General features: G+C 53.3%; 7 protein-coding genes across 7 annotated transcripts; 5 read left to right on the forward strand and 2 right to left on the reverse strand.

The window, feature by feature from the left end:
- Positions 1–1,196: 1,196 nt before the first annotated feature.
- Positions 1,197–2,297, reverse strand: NECHADRAFT_98746 (uncharacterized protein; the record flags this gene model as incomplete). Its single annotated transcript, XM_003054135.1, has 5 exons — positions 1,976–2,297; positions 1,883–1,902; positions 1,722–1,809; positions 1,445–1,662; positions 1,197–1,391 (listed from the first exon to the last, which is right to left on the reverse strand). Exons 1-5 carry the CDS (start codon positions 2,034–2,036, stop codon positions 1,197–1,199), a joined length of 582 nt encoding a protein of 193 aa, XP_003054181.1. The 5' UTR covers positions 2,037–2,297.
- Positions 2,298–3,914: 1,617 nt separating this feature from the next.
- NECHADRAFT_31462 (uncharacterized protein) lies at positions 3,915–6,887 on the forward strand (the record flags this gene model as incomplete). Its single annotated transcript, XM_003053422.1, has 1 exon — positions 3,915–6,887. The coding sequence occupies one exon, from the start codon at positions 3,915–3,917 to the stop codon at positions 6,885–6,887; it is 2,973 nt and encodes a 990-aa protein (XP_003053468.1).
- Positions 6,888–7,844: 957 nt separating this feature from the next.
- Positions 7,845–8,836, forward strand: NECHADRAFT_90008 (uncharacterized protein; the record flags this gene model as incomplete). The annotated part of the gene is made up of 3 exons (XM_003053423.1): positions 7,845–8,043; positions 8,111–8,466; positions 8,516–8,836. 3 exons carry the CDS (start codon positions 7,845–7,847, stop codon positions 8,834–8,836), a joined length of 876 nt encoding a protein of 291 aa, XP_003053469.1.
- Positions 8,837–9,333: 497 nt separating this feature from the next.
- NECHADRAFT_102361 (uncharacterized protein) lies at positions 9,334–10,331 on the forward strand. The gene is made up of 4 exons (XM_003053424.1): positions 9,334–9,514; positions 9,599–9,653; positions 9,719–9,801; positions 9,858–10,331. Exons 1-4 carry the CDS (start codon positions 9,504–9,506, stop codon positions 9,949–9,951), a joined length of 243 nt encoding a protein of 80 aa, XP_003053470.1. The 5' UTR covers positions 9,334–9,503; the 3' UTR covers positions 9,952–10,331.
- A 297-nt stretch (positions 10,332–10,628) lies between these two features.
- NECHADRAFT_74646 (uncharacterized protein) lies at positions 10,629–11,792 on the reverse strand (the record flags this gene model as incomplete). Its single annotated transcript, XM_003054136.1, has 1 exon — positions 10,629–11,792. One exon carries the CDS (start codon positions 11,790–11,792, stop codon positions 10,629–10,631), a length of 1,164 nt encoding a protein of 387 aa, XP_003054182.1.
- A 789-nt stretch (positions 11,793–12,581) lies between these two features.
- On the forward strand, positions 12,582–13,843 carry NECHADRAFT_74647 (uncharacterized protein; the record flags this gene model as incomplete). Its single annotated transcript, XM_003053425.1, has 4 exons — positions 12,582–12,869; positions 12,920–13,199; positions 13,250–13,452; positions 13,505–13,843. 4 exons carry the CDS (start codon positions 12,582–12,584, stop codon positions 13,841–13,843), a joined length of 1,110 nt encoding a protein of 369 aa, XP_003053471.1.
- A 3,302-nt stretch (positions 13,844–17,145) lies between these two features.
- On the forward strand, positions 17,146–19,250 carry NECHADRAFT_74648 (uncharacterized protein; the record flags this gene model as incomplete). The annotated part of the gene is made up of 4 exons (XM_003053426.1): positions 17,146–17,420; positions 17,591–17,751; positions 17,803–18,596; positions 18,648–19,250. 4 exons carry the CDS (start codon positions 17,146–17,148, stop codon positions 19,248–19,250), a joined length of 1,833 nt encoding a protein of 610 aa, XP_003053472.1.
- Positions 19,251–20,299: the final 1,049 nt, after the last annotated feature.

Here is a 20,299-nt window from a genome sequence, read left to right on the forward strand (position 1 = left end):
ATCCAAAGACGCGCGACTGACCTGCATCCCAGTCACCGAACGCGCTCGACGATTGAGAGCTCAGTACAGTTTCATGGCAACCACCGTCCGTTCACGTGTCGAGATGCGAATCAACAGAATACCCATGTCCATGAGGAACGTCAAGATGGGTGACCTGCTTCAGAAGTTCCTCGAACAGGAACAACAACGAGCCACAAGATCTGCGGCTCTAAGGAAAGCGGTTGTGGCTCGGACAAGCCCCCAGAAGCAACTTCATTCCGCTGCACACGCCGCAAGGGGAATGACGCGTACAAAGAAGCGTATGAGGTGGGTGTTTATCCAAGTAATTGAGTAAAGAACAACAGCTAATACATCTTTCCCAGCGATGCCATCTCAGGAGACAAGGAAAACGAGATCGAGCACAACGAGAATATGAAAAAGAGGGTTCGAGCTACACAAAACCCAGACGTTGCTCACGTTCGACCTGCGCAAATTCTTTCGCCAACTTCTTCCAACTCAAGACTGGCCAACCGATCTCGGCCAGCCTCCCCCGTCAAGTCTGGCATTGCACGTCCAGCCTCACCACTGAAGAATTCAGGAACTTCACGCTCAGCAACAGCCACGAGTATGCTTTCCAGCATGGTGGAAAAGGCAAAGGCCACGAGAGCAGGAGTTGCACGCAAGGTGACGACCGCCTCGACCGCCAGCACAAGTTCAACCAGCACCACGGCCGCCACTCGAACCAGGCGCGCGGCAGCAACGACAGCTTCTAGGGCGCCTGCTTCCAGGCCGACTACGCGAACTGCTCGCAGATCCCTCGCTAACAGTGAGACGAGCGAGGCCAGCTCAGGAACCGTGGTGAGGAAGGGTGCTGCATCTCGGGGTGCTGCAGCCAAGAAGACTGCTGCGAGCTCCGTTCGTAAGACCACAACAACAACTACCAAAAAGACTGCTGCGAAATCCACTGCAACCACTGGGACAGGAAGAGTGCTGCGGAAACGCGCATGAGGTGTGTGAATTTTGATGAAGCATGAACTGGGTTGAGAGTATTTGTTTTTCTCGGGATAGGCGTTAAGGGGTGGCGGAATACGGTGTACAGGAAAGGTTTCGGGTTAGCATACATGAAAACTGCAAACGCCCAAGAGAGATAAGATATGCGAGCATTACAATAGCCAGTTGAGGCCTTTTCAATGACGAATGGCTTTACACGCGCTAATCTAGGCGGCTCCCTTCTTCTTCTTCTTGTCCTCGACAAGCTCGATGTGATCCTCTGGTATCTCCTTGTACTTTTCAATCAAGAACTCCTCCAACTCCATGCTAACATCACCTTGCACCACAATTTCCTCTCCTCCACCAGGGAGTTTGGTTACCGAAGAGCCAGTAGCAAATTTCTTGCCAAGGTCCTTTGCAACCTAGGACCGGTTCAGTACAGAGACTTGGCATGTGAAAGAGTTCGCGGACTCACCTTCTTAAGTTCCAAACCGAATGCCTCCAGGCCTATCACGGCTGTGACATATTTCTTCTTGTTCCGCTCGATACGCTTGATGGTGACAACGCTCTTGGCCAGTTTATCGGCCTGCTTAGCCTCGGCGGCCTCAGCCTTGGCAGTCTTCTTCTGGGCGTCCTTCGCGGCTCGCTTCTGGGCCTCTACGGACAGCGACGCGGTGGCAGCCTCGAGGGCCTCTAGCATTGGGGTTATCGCGTGATCATTGGCGTTGGTGTTTGGGGGTGGTGAGGCGAACCTGCGGACCAAATGTGCTCGTACAAGGCGGGCTCGTTCTCCTGCAGCCACTCCTGGCACTTTTTGACAGTGCCGCCATACTCGCAATACTACTCGGACGGATCATTCAGCTCGGGGGGGTCTCTCTCGAAGCGTGGAAGCTCGTCAGGGGTGGAGGTGTACCTCAGGGGGGAGGGTGCAAACTGTAGGCACATGGTCAGATATTGAGCTCCTTAGAATCGAGATTGCATCAAAGATGGGAAAGCAGACGCGTACCACCGCAGTAAGTGACATGACGGCCTTGAGGCTCGCCCTCGGGCTGTTCTACATCGGCCATGGGTATTGTAGATGTGGGTTGGGGTCAAAAAGTATGGGTAGCAAAAAAAGCTTTGCTGTGTTTGTATGGCGAGACGCGTTGCTCGTGCTGGATCGACGACGACCTTCGGCCCATGGCGGGGTAAATTTCATGGAGGGGCTCGCATTGAGCTGGGCTGAGCGTGCGAAGCCGGGCCGGGGACGGCGGGGCCGTGACGGAGCCCAGCTTTTACAAGCCTGAGGCAGCACGGTCCTTAACAATTTTTCTCAATCTTGGTGAATGTCTGAGGCATCAAGATCTTGTTCTGCACGACCCTTCCTGTTTAAGAGCTCTGGCCAAGTCTCTCACATGGCGTGTCACAACCAAGAGAGACGGCTATCGATGACGCTAGAGACTGGGGCGCATTGGAACAATATGCGCGCATGCAACCTCGCGGAACTATTGCTTCTTGAGCCCCCCCTCCCCCCACGATGCATACAAACATCACACTCTTGTCACGCACAGCGGGTAGAATCTACCACCCGTTGAACCCCATTGAACCGGGATCCATTGGATCCCCAAGGCCAAGTCACACGGGAGGGTCTCGTCACTTTTTCCCTGCTTTCCTGATTTGTTTCTTCAGCCCTGGTCTTTTCAACCCTGCTCGTCTGCAATAGGCATCTTACGGTCCAGGGTCTGGATCTTGCGCTGAAGCCTGCCTCCGCCACTTCGCCTACGACACCCTTGCCTGACAAGACAAACATTCGGATCAAACTCTTGTCCAGCGGGCGGCTTGATCTCTCCGGTCATCCATGAATGTTTTGATCGATCAAACACGGCCGCCTAGGTTGGCCTCTTAGATTTCACCATGGAGAATTCACAGCCACTTGACAGCATAGAGTCTAGACCACCCATGCTGAAGGGCAGCCATATCGTTCGGCGACCACCCGTTCGGGCCGGCTCTGTTGCATGACTTGTATCAATCGAGCGACCGCATCGTCCCGTCGTGAACACCCGTCATGCGTTCAAGCTGGGCTATCACAAACCGGTACGGCGTTCTCGGAAGTCGACGTGATGCAGGCCAAGGAGATTAGCCGCCGAGGAAACGCGCTACACTTCTCATTGGCTGCATAGATGGATTCAAGAGGCCAATCATCTCTCACGCCCGTCACAGTCATCACAGTTTCGCGCGCGCAACCAAGCCGGACCCCTGTCAACCGCTGTCATCTCAAAATAGCAGTCGAAGATATTGAATCTAATTGGCCCTTCTCAGTCGCTAGTCGCTCGATAGCGGGGATTATCCAGCCCAGCGACCGGGAGTCGATCCCACCTTGACGCAACCTCTTCTATGTCTTGTCTACCGCCAGCACCACGCTCACCATGGCCTCGCCGCTCTTTGCCAGTCAGCTCCTCCAACAGACGCTGAAGATGCCTGTCCCCGCCTCCGCCTCGCCGTGTCCGCCGCATGCAACCGGGTTTGTCGACGCATCGGCCCACTTGAGGCCGCTTCGAAGACCTGGACTCGTCGGCTTGGATCTGCCACTGCAGGCTTCTTGCCGCCCATTCATTTCGCCCTAAGCCAGCCTCCGAATAGCCGCCCCCAGAAGTTTACGTTAGGCTCGGGCAATTCTGGGCCAGTCCTTTGCCACTTAAGACTATGGAAGTCCCCCGGCCAGCGGCCTGGCCCCCATTCCTCCACATTCCCTTCTTCCGCCTCAGCCCTTTCTCGTTTTTGTCAGTTTGCAGATCACTTTATAGAAGCTTCGTTGACCGAAGCATCCTGTCGTTTACACAATACCCTAACCACGGCGCCGGCCGTCGATTCCACCGTTACTATCACGACTAATACACACATCAGCCTTGCGTTTGGCCCTTGGCCTTGAGACAGATATCGAGGATAGCTGGCTTGGAAACGCGGCAATGGCTGATGCCCAAAACCGATATTACCCCCTGGACTCTTCGCTGGCTCGAAGACACAGGGGAAGACTTAATCCCATAATTGAGGAGGACAGCGACGATGGCACGGGTCAGAACAGGGGCAGAGCGAGACGCACAGATGAACTCAAGATCGAGGCATGGCTCACACCGATAAGCGATCACTTTCCCACGCCAAGAGGAATGCATTATCTGTCTGCCCCCGTTCTCCCATCTTCGCCCTCCACCAACTCGGTTACCGATACCTCCCCGACGGCGTCCACCAACCCCTGGAACCGCCAGAGCGTCATGACCGAGGCCACCGAGTTTGAGGATCTCTACGATGTGACGGATGAGGATGAAGAGAGTTTTCCTCCACGGAGGGACTCTCTGAAGTCGAGGCAGGCCCCGGCTCAGCAACCCTCAACCAAGCAACCGACACGGCTCATCATCCCCCAGACACCTGGCAACTCTGTTGAGCCGTGGTCCGCCGTAGAGAGCATCAAGAAGACACTGGCCTCCCCAGTGCCTCTGACTCCTTCCGCCAAGCTCCCAATGTCACCAGCCCAGGTGACATTCATGGACCAGCAGCATATGACAATAACGCCAACTATGTCAGCACCTCCATCTCTCGACGGTAGCTTGACATCTGAGCAGCTCGCGGCCATGAGTGCTCCCCCGACCCCTGTTATGGAAGGTGAGGATACAGCCGCTGAGGATGCTTGGTCTGGAGTGCAGCTGCAGCCTGGTGCTCTGGCTACTCTCCATGCCCTCTCCAGTGGAGAGAATCCTCACGAGCAACCCGCTCAAGTCCTTGAAGTTCCCCAACATGAACCGGCTACCAGCGAGATGCGACAACATCGACCACAACTGATGACAAACCTCCACCCGCCGCAGGTAGATGGCAGAAACTTCTCTCCCAGGCGTAACCGGCAGTCGCTCGCTGAGCTGACAAGGCTCGACATTCCCTCGCCAAGCAACTTCTTCTCTGGCTTGTCTCCCCGGTCCCGGAATACCTGGCATATCCCTTCCAGGTCCCCAGAGGAGATGGCTCCTCCAACCTCGACAACCGCTGAGCAGTTCTACCGATGTCCCTGGAACACGACAAACGCGAATACATCGGTGCCTTCCATTCCTGTTCGTAAAGACTCTGCTGAGGAGTTCTACCGCAATGTCAGGTTCACGCCTGCCGCTCCTTCGGAGGCCATTGTTGAGCAAGTCATTGAGTTGAAGGAGGAGGATGACTTCTCGGATGATATGCCCACTGCTCGCCCTGCCTTTGCGCACAGCACGACCGCCTCTACTGTTGAGACACCCAATATGCCACCTTCGCCTATGGTCGAAGACGCCCCTATCGAGATTGTCATTGATTACGATCCCGACTATGCTCGCAAGCAACAGAAGGAGGCCCTTGCACACCTTGACCGTACTGAGCTCTGGCTTGGTGCCCAGCGAGCCTACCTCCGCGGTGTGCAAGACGATACCCGTGAAGACGAGGGTGGCTTGAACACTATTGCTGAGGAAAATGAGGAGGATTCCCCGAGAAGCCCCAAGATTCAACTCCAGATTAAGCCTCAGGCCCAGCCTGAACCTCCTGTTGCTTCCAACAGGAAGACAGTCCGCTTCTCCAACCTCATCTCAACGTCGGAGCACCCCAAGCGCCTGCCTTCGATGCTTGTTCGACGAGAGTCTGCCTACTACCGAGCCTTCCAGGACTATGTTGTCCGCATCCATCGCCAGGATGTCTTTGTTCACCAGCTCGCCCGCTTCGAGGCCATCCAGGCCCAGCGTGTTTCCCTTCGTGATGCTCACCGCAACCAGCTGCTCGGAAAGTACCAGCTCAGTGTGGTTCCTCAGTCTGCTAAGAAGCGACTCAGCGCCAACGTCGCTCGTGGTGATGACACCATCATCGACGACCCTGAGAAGCTTCGCCGGGAGAAGGAGGCTGAGGCCATGAACCAGATGACCGTTGCTGCTTGGCACGTCGCTGCCATGAAGATGCTCAACGGCGGTCGTCTCATCTCTGCCCCTGTGACGAAGCGACTCGCTCGCCTCTCTCGGGTGGCCCCCAACGAGAATGGTGTGACCCGCGATCGCGCCAGGGTCTTGGATCTTGGTGGACAGGCTACATGTGACTGGGCATGGCACTGCGCCCTCCAGTTCCCGACTACCAAGATCTACACAGTCACCACCAAGGCGATCCGCCAGTTGTCCAACTGCAACGTGCGCGGACCCCCCAACCATCGCCAGGTGGCTGTCGAACGATTGTCTCGGCTCCCTTTCTCAGACAATCACTTCGATCTCATCTCTGCCAGGGAGCTTCACAGCATCCTCAAGTTTGTCGGCGAGAACGGTGAAGACGAGTGGGAAGGTTGTCTCAGGGAGTGCATGCGTGTACTCAAGCCTGGCGGCTATCTCGACTTCTCCCTTCTCGACTCGGACATTATCAACGCCGGCCCTGTTGGTCTGGCCAAGAGCGTCGAGTTTGGCTTCGCTCTCAAAACTCTTGGGTATGATCCCAACCCAACCAAGCTGTGGCTTGGCCGCTTGGCTCGCGCCGGCTTCCGGGATACCCGCCGCATCTGGATGTGCTTGCCGATGGGAGCCCGGCGAAGCATGTACAAGCCGCCCACCCCTCCCTTGAAGGACAACATCAATGGCGAGGTGGCCAAGACGTGCACGCTTGAGGCCATGGTGATGGGTAGCAGCGACGACATCGCCAGCGCGTGCAGTCTTGTTGGTGGTTGGAGCTGGGAGCGGTGGCTGCTACGCTGTGAGATGGAAAAGGTCTCTGGCGAGCTTCGACTTGCTGACACGGTGACGACGGGTGCTGCCATGGAAGAAGCTGGCAAGTGTCTGGATGGCGTCGCCGCAGTATTCGAGGAAGGTCGAAACTGCAAGTCAGGCTTCCGCATGCTTACCGGCTACGCTCGAAAGCCCAGAGCTGGTGAGAAGATCAAGATTGGTCTACGCGGGTAATTAAGGAATTGTCTTTGACGACTCGTGGAGGATCTCCTTTGTTATATGCCCTCGCTTGACAAGATTATATATAGACGACTGTTTGCTTTCGGGTACGGGACATGGGATGGGATATGGGATACGGGATACATGCATGATATGGGATACAATGGATGAGGCATGATGAGGGATGAGATGATGCGTGGACGATACCTTCAGGATTAATTGGGGGGATAGGCTGCGATATCCTTGTTCTTGGGGCATGCCTCTTTTGGCGAATGGGGTTTGGATACATCCATGTTGTGTACTTACAGATACCATTGTTAATAGTGCAGGGCGTGGTGGTTCTGATCTCGAGATACAGATGGCTAAATACGATGCCTTGTCTGGCAGTTGTTCAAGTTTAAGCGCTTGTGATTAATTTTCGCTTCTCCGTTTATGAATATCTGCACTTGAAGTTGTGTTAAAAGCTGTGCTCGGTAGTGGTGGGGTAGCAAGGCGGCTGAGGAGGCATTTTGAAGTCATCTAGATTAAATCCCTGGCCAGAACACCAAATTGGCTGGAGGATCCGACTATTCAGGCTAATTTTGATGAAACCAATTGAATTTATGTTGTACAATATCCAACATCTATATTAATCTTGACTTGAAAATATCTCTTAGTATATGACTGACTGCGTGTTGCAGGAACCCGCCTTTTGCACTTTCAACTGTAGGGTAGGTAACTCGAATTTAAATGCACTCTCAATTTTGCTGACCATTCACAACCTTCAAGACGGGAAACGCCGGCGAAAAACCGGACCCACCATCCAACAGCTTCCCTCGAGCAGCTCCATCACCATCATCGACTACCCACGGCACATTGAAAAACGACACCCCCAGCCTCGGATCGACTCTCTATTCCCCTCGCGACCGAAGCAATTCTATTATGTCGGGAAACAACAACTGGCAGGAGGAAGCTATGCGGCGTCTTCGGCAGATGCAGCAGGCCCGCGGCGGCTATGGTGGTGGTGGCGGCCCCAAGATGCCTCGAGCAGCCGGCGGTGCCGTCTTTGCCAGTCTGCTCATCGCTGGTGGTGCCGTGGTTATCTCCAACTCGCTGTTCAACGTTGATGGTGGTCAACGGGCTATCAAGTACCGGAGGGTAAGCGGTGTTAGCAAGGAGATTTACGCTGAAGGTAAGAGACGATCCTCGGGCGATTCGGTAGTCGTGATCAAGACCTCGAGGCTGACAAAACCGGACAGGAACTCACATCAACATCCCCTGGTTTGAGACCCCGATTGTGTACGATGTCCGAGCGAAGCCGCGCAACGTCGCCTCGTTGACGGGCACCAAGGACCTGCAGATGGTCAACATCACCTGCCGTGTGCTCTCGCGGCCTCAGATCGACGCCCTGCCCCAGATCTACCGGACACTAGGCGCCGACTACGACGAGCGTGTGCTGCCTTCGATTGTTAACGAGGTTCTCAAGAGCGTCGTTGCTCAGTTCAATGCCAGTCAGCTCATTACTCAGCGAGAGATGGTTGCCAGGCTGGTGCGAGAGAACCTTTCCCGACGAGCTGCCCGGTTCAACATTCTCCTCGACGATGTGTCTCTGACTGTATGTACAATGCAATTGGATTTTGTGCGCATTGCTAATGCTATACTAGCATCTCGCCTTCTCCCCCGAATTCACTGCCGCCGTCGAGGCCAAGCAGGTTGCCCAGCAAGAGGCCCAGCGAGCAGCCTTCATCGTCGACAAGGCGCGACAGGAGAAGCAGGCCATGGTTGTCAAGGCACAGGGTGAGGCACGCTCCGCCGAGCTGATTGGCGAGGCCATCAAGAAAAGCAAGGCCTACGTGGAGCTCAAGAAGATTGAGAACGCCCGGCAGATCGCCGCCCAATTCCAGGAGGCTGGCTCCAAGAACAGGCTGCTGCTCGACTCGGAGGGTCTCGGCCTCAACGTGTTTGACGATAAAGAAAAGAACTAAAGTGCAGTAAAGAAAGAGAACGGGTGGTGGTGGTGTATCATGGAGAGGTGTGCCCGGGGTTAATGCAAATCTCCACTGTATGTCTATCAACGAGGGCTGTATTATTATGAATAACGAGGTAGTAAAGGAGACTACCTATTCTGCTCTAGTTGTTTCTCGTCCATGACATTTCTGTTGATTTCATGATGGTTATGACTGAGTATCAACCTACGAATACCTGTAGTTTAAGTGAGTGAACCATGGCAAGACGTTCGAATAGATCGAATGTATTAATCATCTGCATAAACACACCATTACCATCCATCGTACGACAACGATTACCAACTGCTTGAAGCCTGTATCGCTGGCACGTCAAAGATCCCAGCAGCAAACAAAGCCCACCTAAACAGGCATCCATCCCACTCTACCAGGGTTGCCCCTCCTAGTCGCTAACCTTCCAACCTAGCGGGAAGGGAAGGGAAGGCAACCAGCCCAAACTTAGTAAAACCCCACCATCAATCAGCAGCAGCAGCAGCAGCAGCACCTCACTCGGCCCAACTGCCCTTCTGCTTCCTCTTAACATCAGCCTCGCATACTTTTTTCCAAACTTTACACGACGACTCGTCGCATCTCGAAAACAAATCTTTTCCTCAAGACTTGAAATTCTTCTACTCCAACAACCGCAAACATGTTGATCAAGTACGTCGCGATACCGCTTTCCTGATAGCTTCCATTACCCCCCCACGTCATGACGATCGAGAGAGCTAACCGCTCTGCAAATAGGGTCCGCACACTCACCGGCAAGGAGATCGAGCTTGATATCGAGATGGACTACAAGGTACTACCGCGCGCGCACTGAGCTTCATGGGAAAAAGAGCGCATGGACTGACCGCTCCGTTGCAGGTCTCCCAGATCAAGGAAAAGGTGGAGGAGAAGGAGGGTATCCCCCCCGTTCAGCAGCGTCTGATCCACGGTGGAAAGCAAATGTAAGCTTTTCTTACAGAATATGGAGGACGGAAATGCTGACAAACATGACCTCCAGGACGGACGACAAGACGGCCGCTGAATACAACCTCGTCGCTGGCGACACTCTTCACCTCGTCCTCGCCCTTAGGGGAGGACGATGGCTGGCATAGACAAATCATCCACAGCGACTTAGAGACAATCCGAGAACCCTCCTGACACGGCTATTTGCGCTGGTCATGGGAACAACAAACATGAGGCTGCATTTCACCGGCGTTGGACAAGGAGGGACGATGCGCAACATAGAACAGGTGGATGTATTGCGTATGTGTGTGTATGGTCGCAAGAGGCCGGCCAGCATCAGAAATGACTTGTGATGTGACGTTCAAGGTGAACCGCGGCACTGCGCAGCATGCTGTCATGAGTTGTGTGTTGCTTATACCCAAGAATCACCACCACGGGCACGGGGAGAAGCGCTGGGAGAATGCGCCCTGCAAGCTGCTGTCGTTTCAATGCGTGTAGTTCTCTGTCAATTCCAGTCATGCCTCTAAAGAACTCGCTCGCTCCAACATGCCTCCGTTAACCCTTCCACACGTTGCCTTTTGATCTGATACCTGGTAGTGTCCATATCCTTTACTGTATTTCCATTCTAGTAACCGGGCTGAACCCATGATCCGAATCCACTTCCTGTTCTTGATGATAAATCAAACGCTTATACCCATATCCATTTCCTCTATACTACACCCGTTTGTAGTCTCTGGCCATACAACCAGGCAAACTGACCATTCAATCCCAAACAACGCCGTTGATCCGTGGTTCACCGAAAACCATTGACAAAAAAAAAAGCACTTTAAGTCCTCTTCTTTGGCTTCATGAATACATCCACCGCCTTGCGCTTGCGAGGCATGGGCAGGGGTGCTCGGGCGGGAGGAGAAGACGACGGCCCAGGGTCGGCACTCGGTGGAGGGGAACTCTGTGTTCGAGGGGGTCGCTGTGAGGGCATGGGTGGCTCTGCTCGCGGCTTTGAAGGCGCTGGTGCAGAGGATGTTGTAGTTGACGGCTTGGATCCTTTGTAGCTGTTTGAAAGGATACCAGAACGCTTGGCTGGGGTCGCCGAAGTCCGGAGAACACCTGATGATGAGCTAGGTCTCTTGAGCAATGACGCGGCGGACGACTTCGCAAAGGATTTGGGAGCTGGCTTGCGAGGAACGGGTTCGGGCTCATCCTCCTCATCTTCATCGAATAGATCATCGCCCTGATCCGATTCAGAGTCGGATATAAAGGTAGCTCGCTGCTCATGAGCCAGCATTGCTTCAGAGGGCTCTGAGGCTTTGGGAGCTTTGACCAAGGAGGGTAGAGCAGCTCTCCGTTCGTCGTTAACCATGGCGGCGGGTGCCCTCCTGAGCGCTGTGATGGCGTTGGACGCAGCGGTTGGCCTAGACAATTTGCGGTGGATGTTGGAAATCTCCTGTGTCTCGCGTCGGATCTTGCGCATCGTCTGCGCGCCCGTCTTTGTCTTTGTGCGACTGCCCTTGTTGAATGTGAGGGTGCTGCTGGAGGAATCGCGTTGGCCCCATGGCCGCCTGGGTCCAATCTTGGCTGCCAGGCCTGGCAGCAGTCTCCTGTCGACGATTTTGCTGGTATTCTTCTCCTTGTCCTGCCTGAGCCCAGCAAGGGCGTTCATGAGTTTCGCCTCGCTCTCTTGGAGGGCATTATCGTGGTCCTTCTTGTACTTTTTCCAGACGCGAAACCAGCTCTTGGGATTCTGGGGTTTGTATGCCTTGGCCTTGACCTCCATGGGGAACTCGCGCTCGATGATCTTCAGCCAGACCTCGCCCGTCTCCCCCTCGACCTGGGGCGAGTTTTCCTCGATCCTGCGAAGCTGATGCGCATTGTCGATGCGGAGGAGGATGGGACGGACGGTATCATAAGGGAGATAGCCGACACCTTCAAGCTCTCGGATGTTCTTGATGCATGCCAGGGTGGCAAGCTCCATGAGGGATTTGGGAGCCATCTTGGACTTGGTATATCGATTTCGAAGGGATATTGATATTCTAATTCTTGCGCTCGGTCGAGTATCGGTCGGACTTGTCTGTCTTTAAGATGGCGATGTGAATTTGGATGGCGCTGACAGGAGAACCAGGGTTGGTTAAGGATTGAATACGCGGTCGTTGAGAACGTCTGAGATTAGAAAGAAGGGGATTGAGTCAATCCAGAAGGGGAAGTAGGTGCAAACAAAGACACCTTTCAAGGTTGTTAGGCAACTTTAAATGACAACACCATGATGACTTGTAGACATGAAATTGGTTGGAGGATGAGAGATGATGTTTAAAGGCACCTTTATTTCAAGGCTGAGCCACGACGTAGCCGTCGTGTTTGTGATAGGCAGGGAAGGTGATGCGGGTGCGGGAAGACGGTACGTACCCGGTGAAAGAGCACCTGCAGCACGGGGGAAGAGTCTAACCCTGTTGGGACTAAGCCGCTTAAAGGCCGTGAAGCTTTCTCCACTGGCGCTTGGTGGCTCGTGCGCCCAGGCGACAGCCTCAGCGAGGATGAGCCGCTGCTGGCCCATTTCGTCACTGCGAGACTTGGATTGCCTACAAGCTTCTTTGTCCTCCTGCCTACACCACCAGCCGCCCTCACGTCTGGCCTTTTATTTTCTTTATCTCTCGCAAGGTTTCGGTTGGCCTTGTGACTCCCCTTTATACCACTTCTACGCCTCCGACACACTCTCTCAACTTTTCCTCCTTTCACTCCAGCCAGCAGCCGTTCGCTACAATCCAATCCTCACACACCAGCCAACATGACGGAACCTTACATCAAGTCCGAGGGCTACATCAAGCCCGATCCCGAGAGCTCTGGATCACCAGCTCAGATGGATGAGGATGATCTCTACGAAGATGCCGGCGATCTCGAATTCTTTGACAAGAACGCGGCGAATCGCGCCTTTGAGACGCTCTACCTTGCGCGCGTGCCTCGCTACATGTGGGATGCCTGGATTAAGCTGACGGAGCGATTGGGCGACGACGACGAGATCCGGATTGGAACTTTGCGCACCTGGACCGAGCAGAAGCCTGACGGCAGCGCAAATGTATGCATTTCGCTCCCGACGGCCAAGTTGCTGTGCTGACAGATTGATAGACCAAGCTGAGGATGCTTCTTTCCGATCAATGTCCTGAGCACCAGATGCTGCCGCGCGAATACGATCTCGAAGTCCTCGAACCCAACGTCAACAATCATTTCATCTTCAGCGAAGAAGATTTGCCTGGCTACAAGGCGCAAAACAAGGCGCGACACGAGGCAGTCAACGCGGGCATTCCGAACTCGCTCCTGAGGAAGCCTAATAATAACGGAGGCTCGGATCGCCCCAGCTATGATCGAAGGAGCAGATACCAACCATATTACCGCAAGGCTGTTCCTAGTGAGTCACGCCGAACCAAATCTTCGAACCATAAAACTGACTGGTGGCAGAACGCACAAAGGTTTTCGGCAAGATTCACTATGATGTTCGTGTCGAGCCTCGTGATGTGAGGGAAGAGGAGCGACTTCTCGCTCAGCGCCTGCAAGATGCAGAGCAGTCCAAGTCGAAGCTCAAGATTATTAGCAGAAACAAGGCTTCGTCTATCATCAACCCTGGAGCTACCGGGTCAGCCAGCTGGGGAGGAAACTTTATCGTAAGTCTGCTATTCTCTCTGTGGGTATTGGCATTGCTAACCGGTAATCCAGAAAAACACCGCACCCATCAACAAGCCCAAGAAGGGAGAAGTCTTCAAGGCTGCCCGTATCCCCGAGAACCAGCTTCTGGATCTCATTTTCGAGTGTTTCCGTCAGTATCAGTATTGGTCAATGAAGGCTTTGCGTCAGAAGCTGCAACAGCCCGACCAGTACTTGCGTCAGGTGCTCGAGAAGATTGCCGTACTCAACAAGAGTGGGCGATTCGCAAATCACTACTGTCTGAGCGATGCCTACCGCGACAAGGGAGGTGCAGAGTCCAAGGAGGCGGCTGCCGAGCCCATTGACGACGATGATGACGAGGAGATGGAGGATGTCTTGCCTGTGTCTTAGTACCGAGGCAAGTCTACATCTTTTTCGAAGTTGGGCAAGTTGAAGTGTTGTGTCATATTGGAAGGGACCAGTTTTGGGTGGTGTCGGAAAGAAATCAGGACCAGGGGTTTTAGAGCGTGATACCCTTTTTCTCACAGGTTACTTGCTGGATGTAATAAGTCTACCTAGCGAATGTTTTGTTGCTACTACTAGAGCCAGTGCTTGATGCAATAGTGGGTGACTAAGTTGTGTTGCTTGGCGAAGAAGCCATTCATTTCTCGTCATGATCTAGATCCACTCCTCCCTCTGAGGAGTTGAAGCGCACAACTACGTAATGGGCTTCCCCGCAGTTACAGCTTCCAAGTTGGCTAGAGGGTTTAAGAGAAAATGAAAAATGGCTTGATCAGGTGGTTTACGTTGTTTACGTGGTTGAGTCGAGGCGAGAGTTGCTTTATAAGATCTTGTCAAGCTATAACCTGGCCTCAAACCGACGGATGTAACCCGCAACCTCTCCATCACAATCAACATCACCGTCCAAATTTCAACCACCAACACCGCGCGCACAACAACTTGGATTCGGCACTTGGCTCGCTATCAAGATCCTCTGTAAAGATGCATTTGATATTCGACTTTGACGGCACCATTACTCAGCAAGATACAATCGGCGAGCTTGCACGGTCAGCCATAGAGCTGCAGAGACGGATCAGCGGGGATGACCTCCAAGCCTCGTGGGACCAAGTGGTTCAATCTTATGTCGACGACTACCGGAGCTACAAGAAGAGTCACCCCGCTCAGGAAGACACTCGAACTTGCGTCGACGATGAGATTCACTTCCTTTCGGGCTTGAAGGACGTCGAGGAGACTTCACTGGCGCGTGTCGCAGAGTCTCGAATCTTTACTGGGCTAGACGCCGAGATATTGTCGCAGGCCGGTGCCGACGCAGTCAAAGAAGGAAGAATCAAGATCAGGCAAGGCTTTCCAGAGATTATCAGCCTGGCAAACGAGCGAGGATGGAGCGTGAGCGTCGTGTCGGTGAATTGGTCACGCGCTTTTATCCGCGGAGCTCTTCGGCCACACATCCTTGACGTCGTCGCCAACGAACCTGCAGCCGATGGTTCCATCACGGGTCCAGAGTTTCTAAAGGGCCGAATGACGAACGCCTGCGAGAAGCGCGAGGCTCTGGAGCATTTGGTTAAAGAGAAAGATGGTAGGGTGGTTTACTTTGGAGATTCGACGACGGATATGGAGTGTCTACTGAGAGGAGGAGTTGTGATTTCAGATGAGGACGATTCTTCTCTGTTAAAGACACTGCGGAGGGTGGGAGTTTCTGTTCCACACGTTGGCGAACAGATTACTGACGTCAAGGTATCTTGGGCAAGGGACTTTGAGGAGGTACTGAAGAGTGGCTTGTTGGACGGATAGGGCGGATTCGTTGAACGGTGTTGTTCTTTGAAGCTTTGAAATAATGTTGACTCAATAAAGTCAAAGGCCAAACAACCAGCGATTCCTTTGTTACCTGATACGGGCGGTGTACATCTGTCGTTGGGTGAATATTATGAGGAGAGTACAGCAAAACATATATGACGGCAATGATTTACGGCGGTGATACTTCAAATCCTGGAAGTTGACATTTATTAGTTTCCGTGAGTGAAGCAGGAAACCTCCAGATGGCCGAAACCTCTACTAATGTCTCGGGCTGATGCCTTGTTCTGCCTCACACACATATATGCCTTGTTCATGCATATTGGCGCATTGAAAGGAGAACAAGGAGCCTGTTAAAGTAACAAAGAATCTATAAAATGTTGGACATCATTCAAGTAGAGACAGGTTCAGCGCTGAATCACTAATGGTCAATGATGCCAAAGTTTCAACTCACACAAGAGAAACTCTCGAGACAAGACCTTTACCATCTTATCAGACATTTGAGCCGTCGTCAACAATGTGCCAGTATTCACAAACCATCTTCAGCTGCAAGCACAGATGCTGGGGTCTCCGAATGAAGCTCTGCAAAGAAGCCGATGATTTCATCGCCGGAAAGACAAATTGCGACTGCCGCATCCAAATACCTTATCTGCGGACATCACGGAAGGTACAATGCAAATGCAAAAACTGCGTCGTCATAGATGCCAAGATTGACAAGGCGAGGAGGATAATTGGGAATATCCGAGAGACAATCGAGGAGGTTGAGATGCAAAGGGAAGAGGAGAAGGGGGAGAGTGTTAATCACGGCGAAGGTGATGAGAGTCACGAGGAAGATAAGGAGGCTCTCAGTCAAGACCAACAAGAAGAGAATGCCCCTGGTCAATGCGAAAAGAGTCAAGAGACAACAGAGAGAATGGAACCAAGAAACGAAGAGGACCAACAACATGGTATAAGCCAACCTCCAATCTAGTTCAATCTCAAGATCTTGACCAATACAAACCATGTTCAATTTCCTCCAGTCAAATGCATGAGTAAATGTGACAGATCCTGGATAAATAACGACATGTTACAGGGCTAAACACCAACAATGCCAAGATTGTAGCCCAACGAGACTCTGTCGACAGCCTCGTATTTATCAGAAGGAGTCGGGCAGCAAGGCTCAATCAGAGATAACGTCGCAGAATCGATCACGGGTCGAGGGATTAATTAATAGCCCGAGTTCTAGACCTTGAACTTCGCCTCATCGTTTGTGCCCGAGATGACCCCAGAACGGAAGGAACCAGGAACAGGCAGCCCCCACGTGAACACCTGACCCGACATCTGTCATCTCTCTTCTCTCCACATTCTAGAAAGCGAAGCATCTCCATCAAACCCCCGGATCTAAGCCACCGCCCCAGCCCCTTCACGTCCGAGAATCTCCGGGGCTCCGGGCCGTTCTCATTCGCCGTCGACGGGGTCCGGGGTGCCGGGGTTCTCAGCCGCATCCTCGATGCTACCCTCACATGAGTAGATGCAGAGCAACTCCCAACCTGCTATCTATGCGCCGCTCCTATGGAAGATTTGGGCCCGAGTGGTTCCCCCCATGACGCCTTCGTCATTGTGCAGTTCGCCCAACTGTGGTGGCTTACTCGACGTGACCCCGGTCAGCTTGATCGACAAGCCTCTTGGCAAACAATCCCAACCAAGCTTATAACACGCCGCGACCCGCTGGATGATCCTTCTGAATAGACACGCACACACTTTATCCACCGTCCTTCTTCCCCTTCCCCTTCTTCTAGTTTCCCACATTCGTGTGATCCCATGTTTCCAGAGTTCTCCGCCCCGTACAAGAGGGTGGCCGTTCTTCTCAAGTCTCGCAAGACTACGCTGTCGATTTCCGGCGGTGGAGCTCAACCGCCATAATGGGGCTGGTTCATCATGGTTTGGACCTTTTCAACTATGATCAGAGCGTCTGCTCCAGTCAGGTTCTGATCACTGCCAACGGCACACCCTCCAACATCGAGTACGACGAGTACGTTGTCTATAAGCGACCTGAAGAGTCGGGACCGGCAACCCTTAGAGAGCACGTAGTAGAGGAAGATGAGCATATTGCCCATCACTTTACGCGTGATGACGCTCCTGGAAATATCCTATTTGACAAGGCATTCCGTCACGGGTTTCTCCTTGATCGCAATGTGTGTGTATCTGAGTTGCAATGGAGCGACACTTGACTGACCAATCGTAGGGAACATTTCGCAAGCCAGACCAGGATGAAGCTACATCAGCCGGAATGGAAGGCCGTATTCGTAGAGTGCATGTCTTTTCAAAGCCCAGCCTTGGAGAGTCGTGTTCACTGACGCCCTGCAGCATCTGCTTTAAGCGCAAGACCATCTATGACGGTGGCCGCGACATTCTCAGCATGACCGTCGATGATCTGGCAGCCATGGACCTGCATCCTGCCACTCTGCAGTACTCGACCCGTACGACTACAGAGTCAAGGTTCTGGTCCAAGGACGGATCACGCCTGAGTGAGCCTTGCATCAAGTGCATGCAGAGTATCGGCAACTAAACAAGCATAGGCATTATCCTCGCATTCTCCGAGATGCCCAAGACGCCCTGCGACTTTCTCTCCATGACTTACAACGTCAAGGAGCGCACAGCGACTATCCTAGTCCGACAGTCCTGGGAGCCAAGGCGGCACAGCCTCGACGACCTCGACGAGTACGACCACCGCCTCGAGTCATGCAGGACTCACTGGGCGCACCCCCTGATCACGCCAGTGGTGCTGCTTCAAGTGCAATTTATGCGATGTGAAGAGGCAGTTATCGAGAACAACTCTAATGTCGCTAATCTTGAGTACGATGTCAGCAACATCGCTGGTTTTGAACAGCAGGACTTGCCGGGGGGTCGACGCCTCAGCCGGACCTTTAGCAACGGTAAGGACGGAGCCAGGATCGCTTGGGGACCCATGACCATGACAAAGCTCATGAAGAGGGCGCACGAGGTTCTCAAGGACACCATCAAGTTGTTGGACACAATCCGCTGGATGGAGCGTGCCGTCAAGGTCTTGATTCTCGCCGGTGACGAACTCACTGAGCGCATGGGAAGTTCTGTTCAACCGTTTGGCCAGGATCTCAGCATGTTGAGCCCTATCTTCATTGATACTGAGCGAGGACCTGCTCCTGTGAGCCCAGTTCTGCCCCCCAAGAACCTGCCTAAGCTTCGACTGCCCGATGAAGATAGCGATGGTGACTCGCTGGGACCGCATTGGCATGAAATCAGACAGTATCTTGATGGATTGCTGCGTCTATGCATGGGCCTTGAGACGGATAGGCGAATGTCCGAGGCCAGATGCCGTGCCCAAATTGACATGGTGAGTTGAAGTTGTGACACTCCTCCTAAGATGCCTACTAACACGACATAGATCTACAGTAAGATGGCCCAGGAGGACAACATCCTCAACGCTCGCATGGCAGTGGCATCAACCCGCGACAGCTCTTCCATGAAGGCTCTGGCTGTCATCACGGCCATCTTCCTTCCCGGCGAGTTTCTCGGCACACTCTTTGGCATGTCTATGTTTGACTGGCTCGGGCCCGACGAAGAGGACAATGGAGACGAAAAGGCACCTATGGCCCAGTCAGTGAAGGTCAACCGGTTCGGGGAGAACTTCTGGTACTACTGGGCCACGGCGATCCCCCTGACGCTGGTAATCCTCTTCGTCTGGCGCGCTTGGTGGGTGACTCAGGACCGCTACTTTCGTCGCCACCTCTCGCAAGAGCTCAGCGAGGAACGGTACTGGACGGCCGACGGAAAGCCTCGCCAGCTGGAACGAAGCTTCCTCTGGGACTTTTTCTACCTGTCGGCGAGGCGGGACGAGCGACCCCGACATACCGAGGAGCTGGCCGACCTCGAGACCATTGACTCCGGGAAGAACGGCTACGAAGGTCAAGCCAGTGCGAGGCAACGACAGATTCTGGCAACGAGGAAATGGAGTCTTAGCCAGAGGGCTGGTGCTGTATCTGTGTGAGGAGTGACGGATTGACTGACTGGGGTTTATAGCCGAGAACGCAGAATGACAAGTTTGATTAATACACAGGTTCACTTGAGACGTACACTCTCTACCAAGAGACTCGCTGAAGCCCCCCAAGAACAATACAGCCGGACGGCACATTCGAGACAAGAGGGCATCTCTTGCGGGCATTGATTCTCACTAGCTTGAAGTTGCATAGGGCGCTGTCTCCAAGGGCTATGATGACGACGTGACAATGACAACGGCTCCAGATAATGTCTTGAAGTGACAATGCATTCATCACAAAGGCGGCCATGCGTGTCTCATATCCGAGACACGCGGAGAATACTGGACGAAACCAGGAGGCTGAGTCGGGTACGCCCTTGATTGGAATGCAGCATGACAAGGGAGGAATTCCTCGAAGGGGTTCGAGGCGGTGGCTATCGACGATGGCTTCAATAGCGTCCAGACGCCTCGCCGAGGGATTCACCTAGAGGCCTCTACTAAGAGAACCATGAATCTGTCTATTTCAAATAATAGAAGCCCCGGAATTGTTCGCTCCTGGTTCTAGAGCTGGGTCTGGCTTCCTGTCCGTTGGATCAGCAGGTCAACGGCAACGGGCGATGCCATGCCGAACCCCGGACTCCACGGTTGAGGTCTCGACTTTCTGGTTAGTAAACGATGTCGTTTTTTCTTCTTCTTCTTCGGTGAAGCCGTCGTCGCTGATGCCAAGTCTCGTTTTGTGTCTTGTGCCTGACGAAATGCCCCTGCGCCACTGAACGATATTCTTTGCCCTCGTGGTGAAGGATGGGTTTTTGAGAGGCGAGGAGGCGGAAAAAAGTGAGACATTGGTTCATGTGGTTAGGGGACTTTAAGTGCTCTGTGAGACATATGAATCCGGCATCATCTGATGGTGGTTGACGAAAGCGTTTACATCGGACGACCTTGGGGTGACGACTCTCACGATTCTGGACACATTTTTGATACAGAGATTCTTCAAAGAAGCAGATTCAAAGCTGAAGAGTCAACATCGATCAGATGGCAAAAGGCTTACGCAGGAACAGATC

This window comes from Fusarium vanettenii (assembly GCF_000151355.1).
Source record: "Fusarium vanettenii 77-13-4 chromosome 1 genomic scaffold NECHAsca_1_chr1_3_0, whole genome shotgun sequence".
NCBI lineage: Eukaryota > Fungi > Ascomycota > Sordariomycetes > Hypocreales > Nectriaceae > Fusarium > Fusarium vanettenii.

Excerpts from the sequence above, each read along its gene's own strand:
- NECHADRAFT_102361 (XM_003053424.1), top strand. Across the intron at positions 9,654-9,718 it reads ATATCGAGATGGACTACAAG|GTCTCCCAGATCAAGGAAAA; the intron begins GTACTACCGCGC and ends GCTCCGTTGCAG. Across the intron at positions 9,802-9,857 it reads ATCCACGGTGGAAAGCAAAT|GACGGACGACAAGACGGCCG; the intron begins GTAAGCTTTTCT and ends CATGACCTCCAG.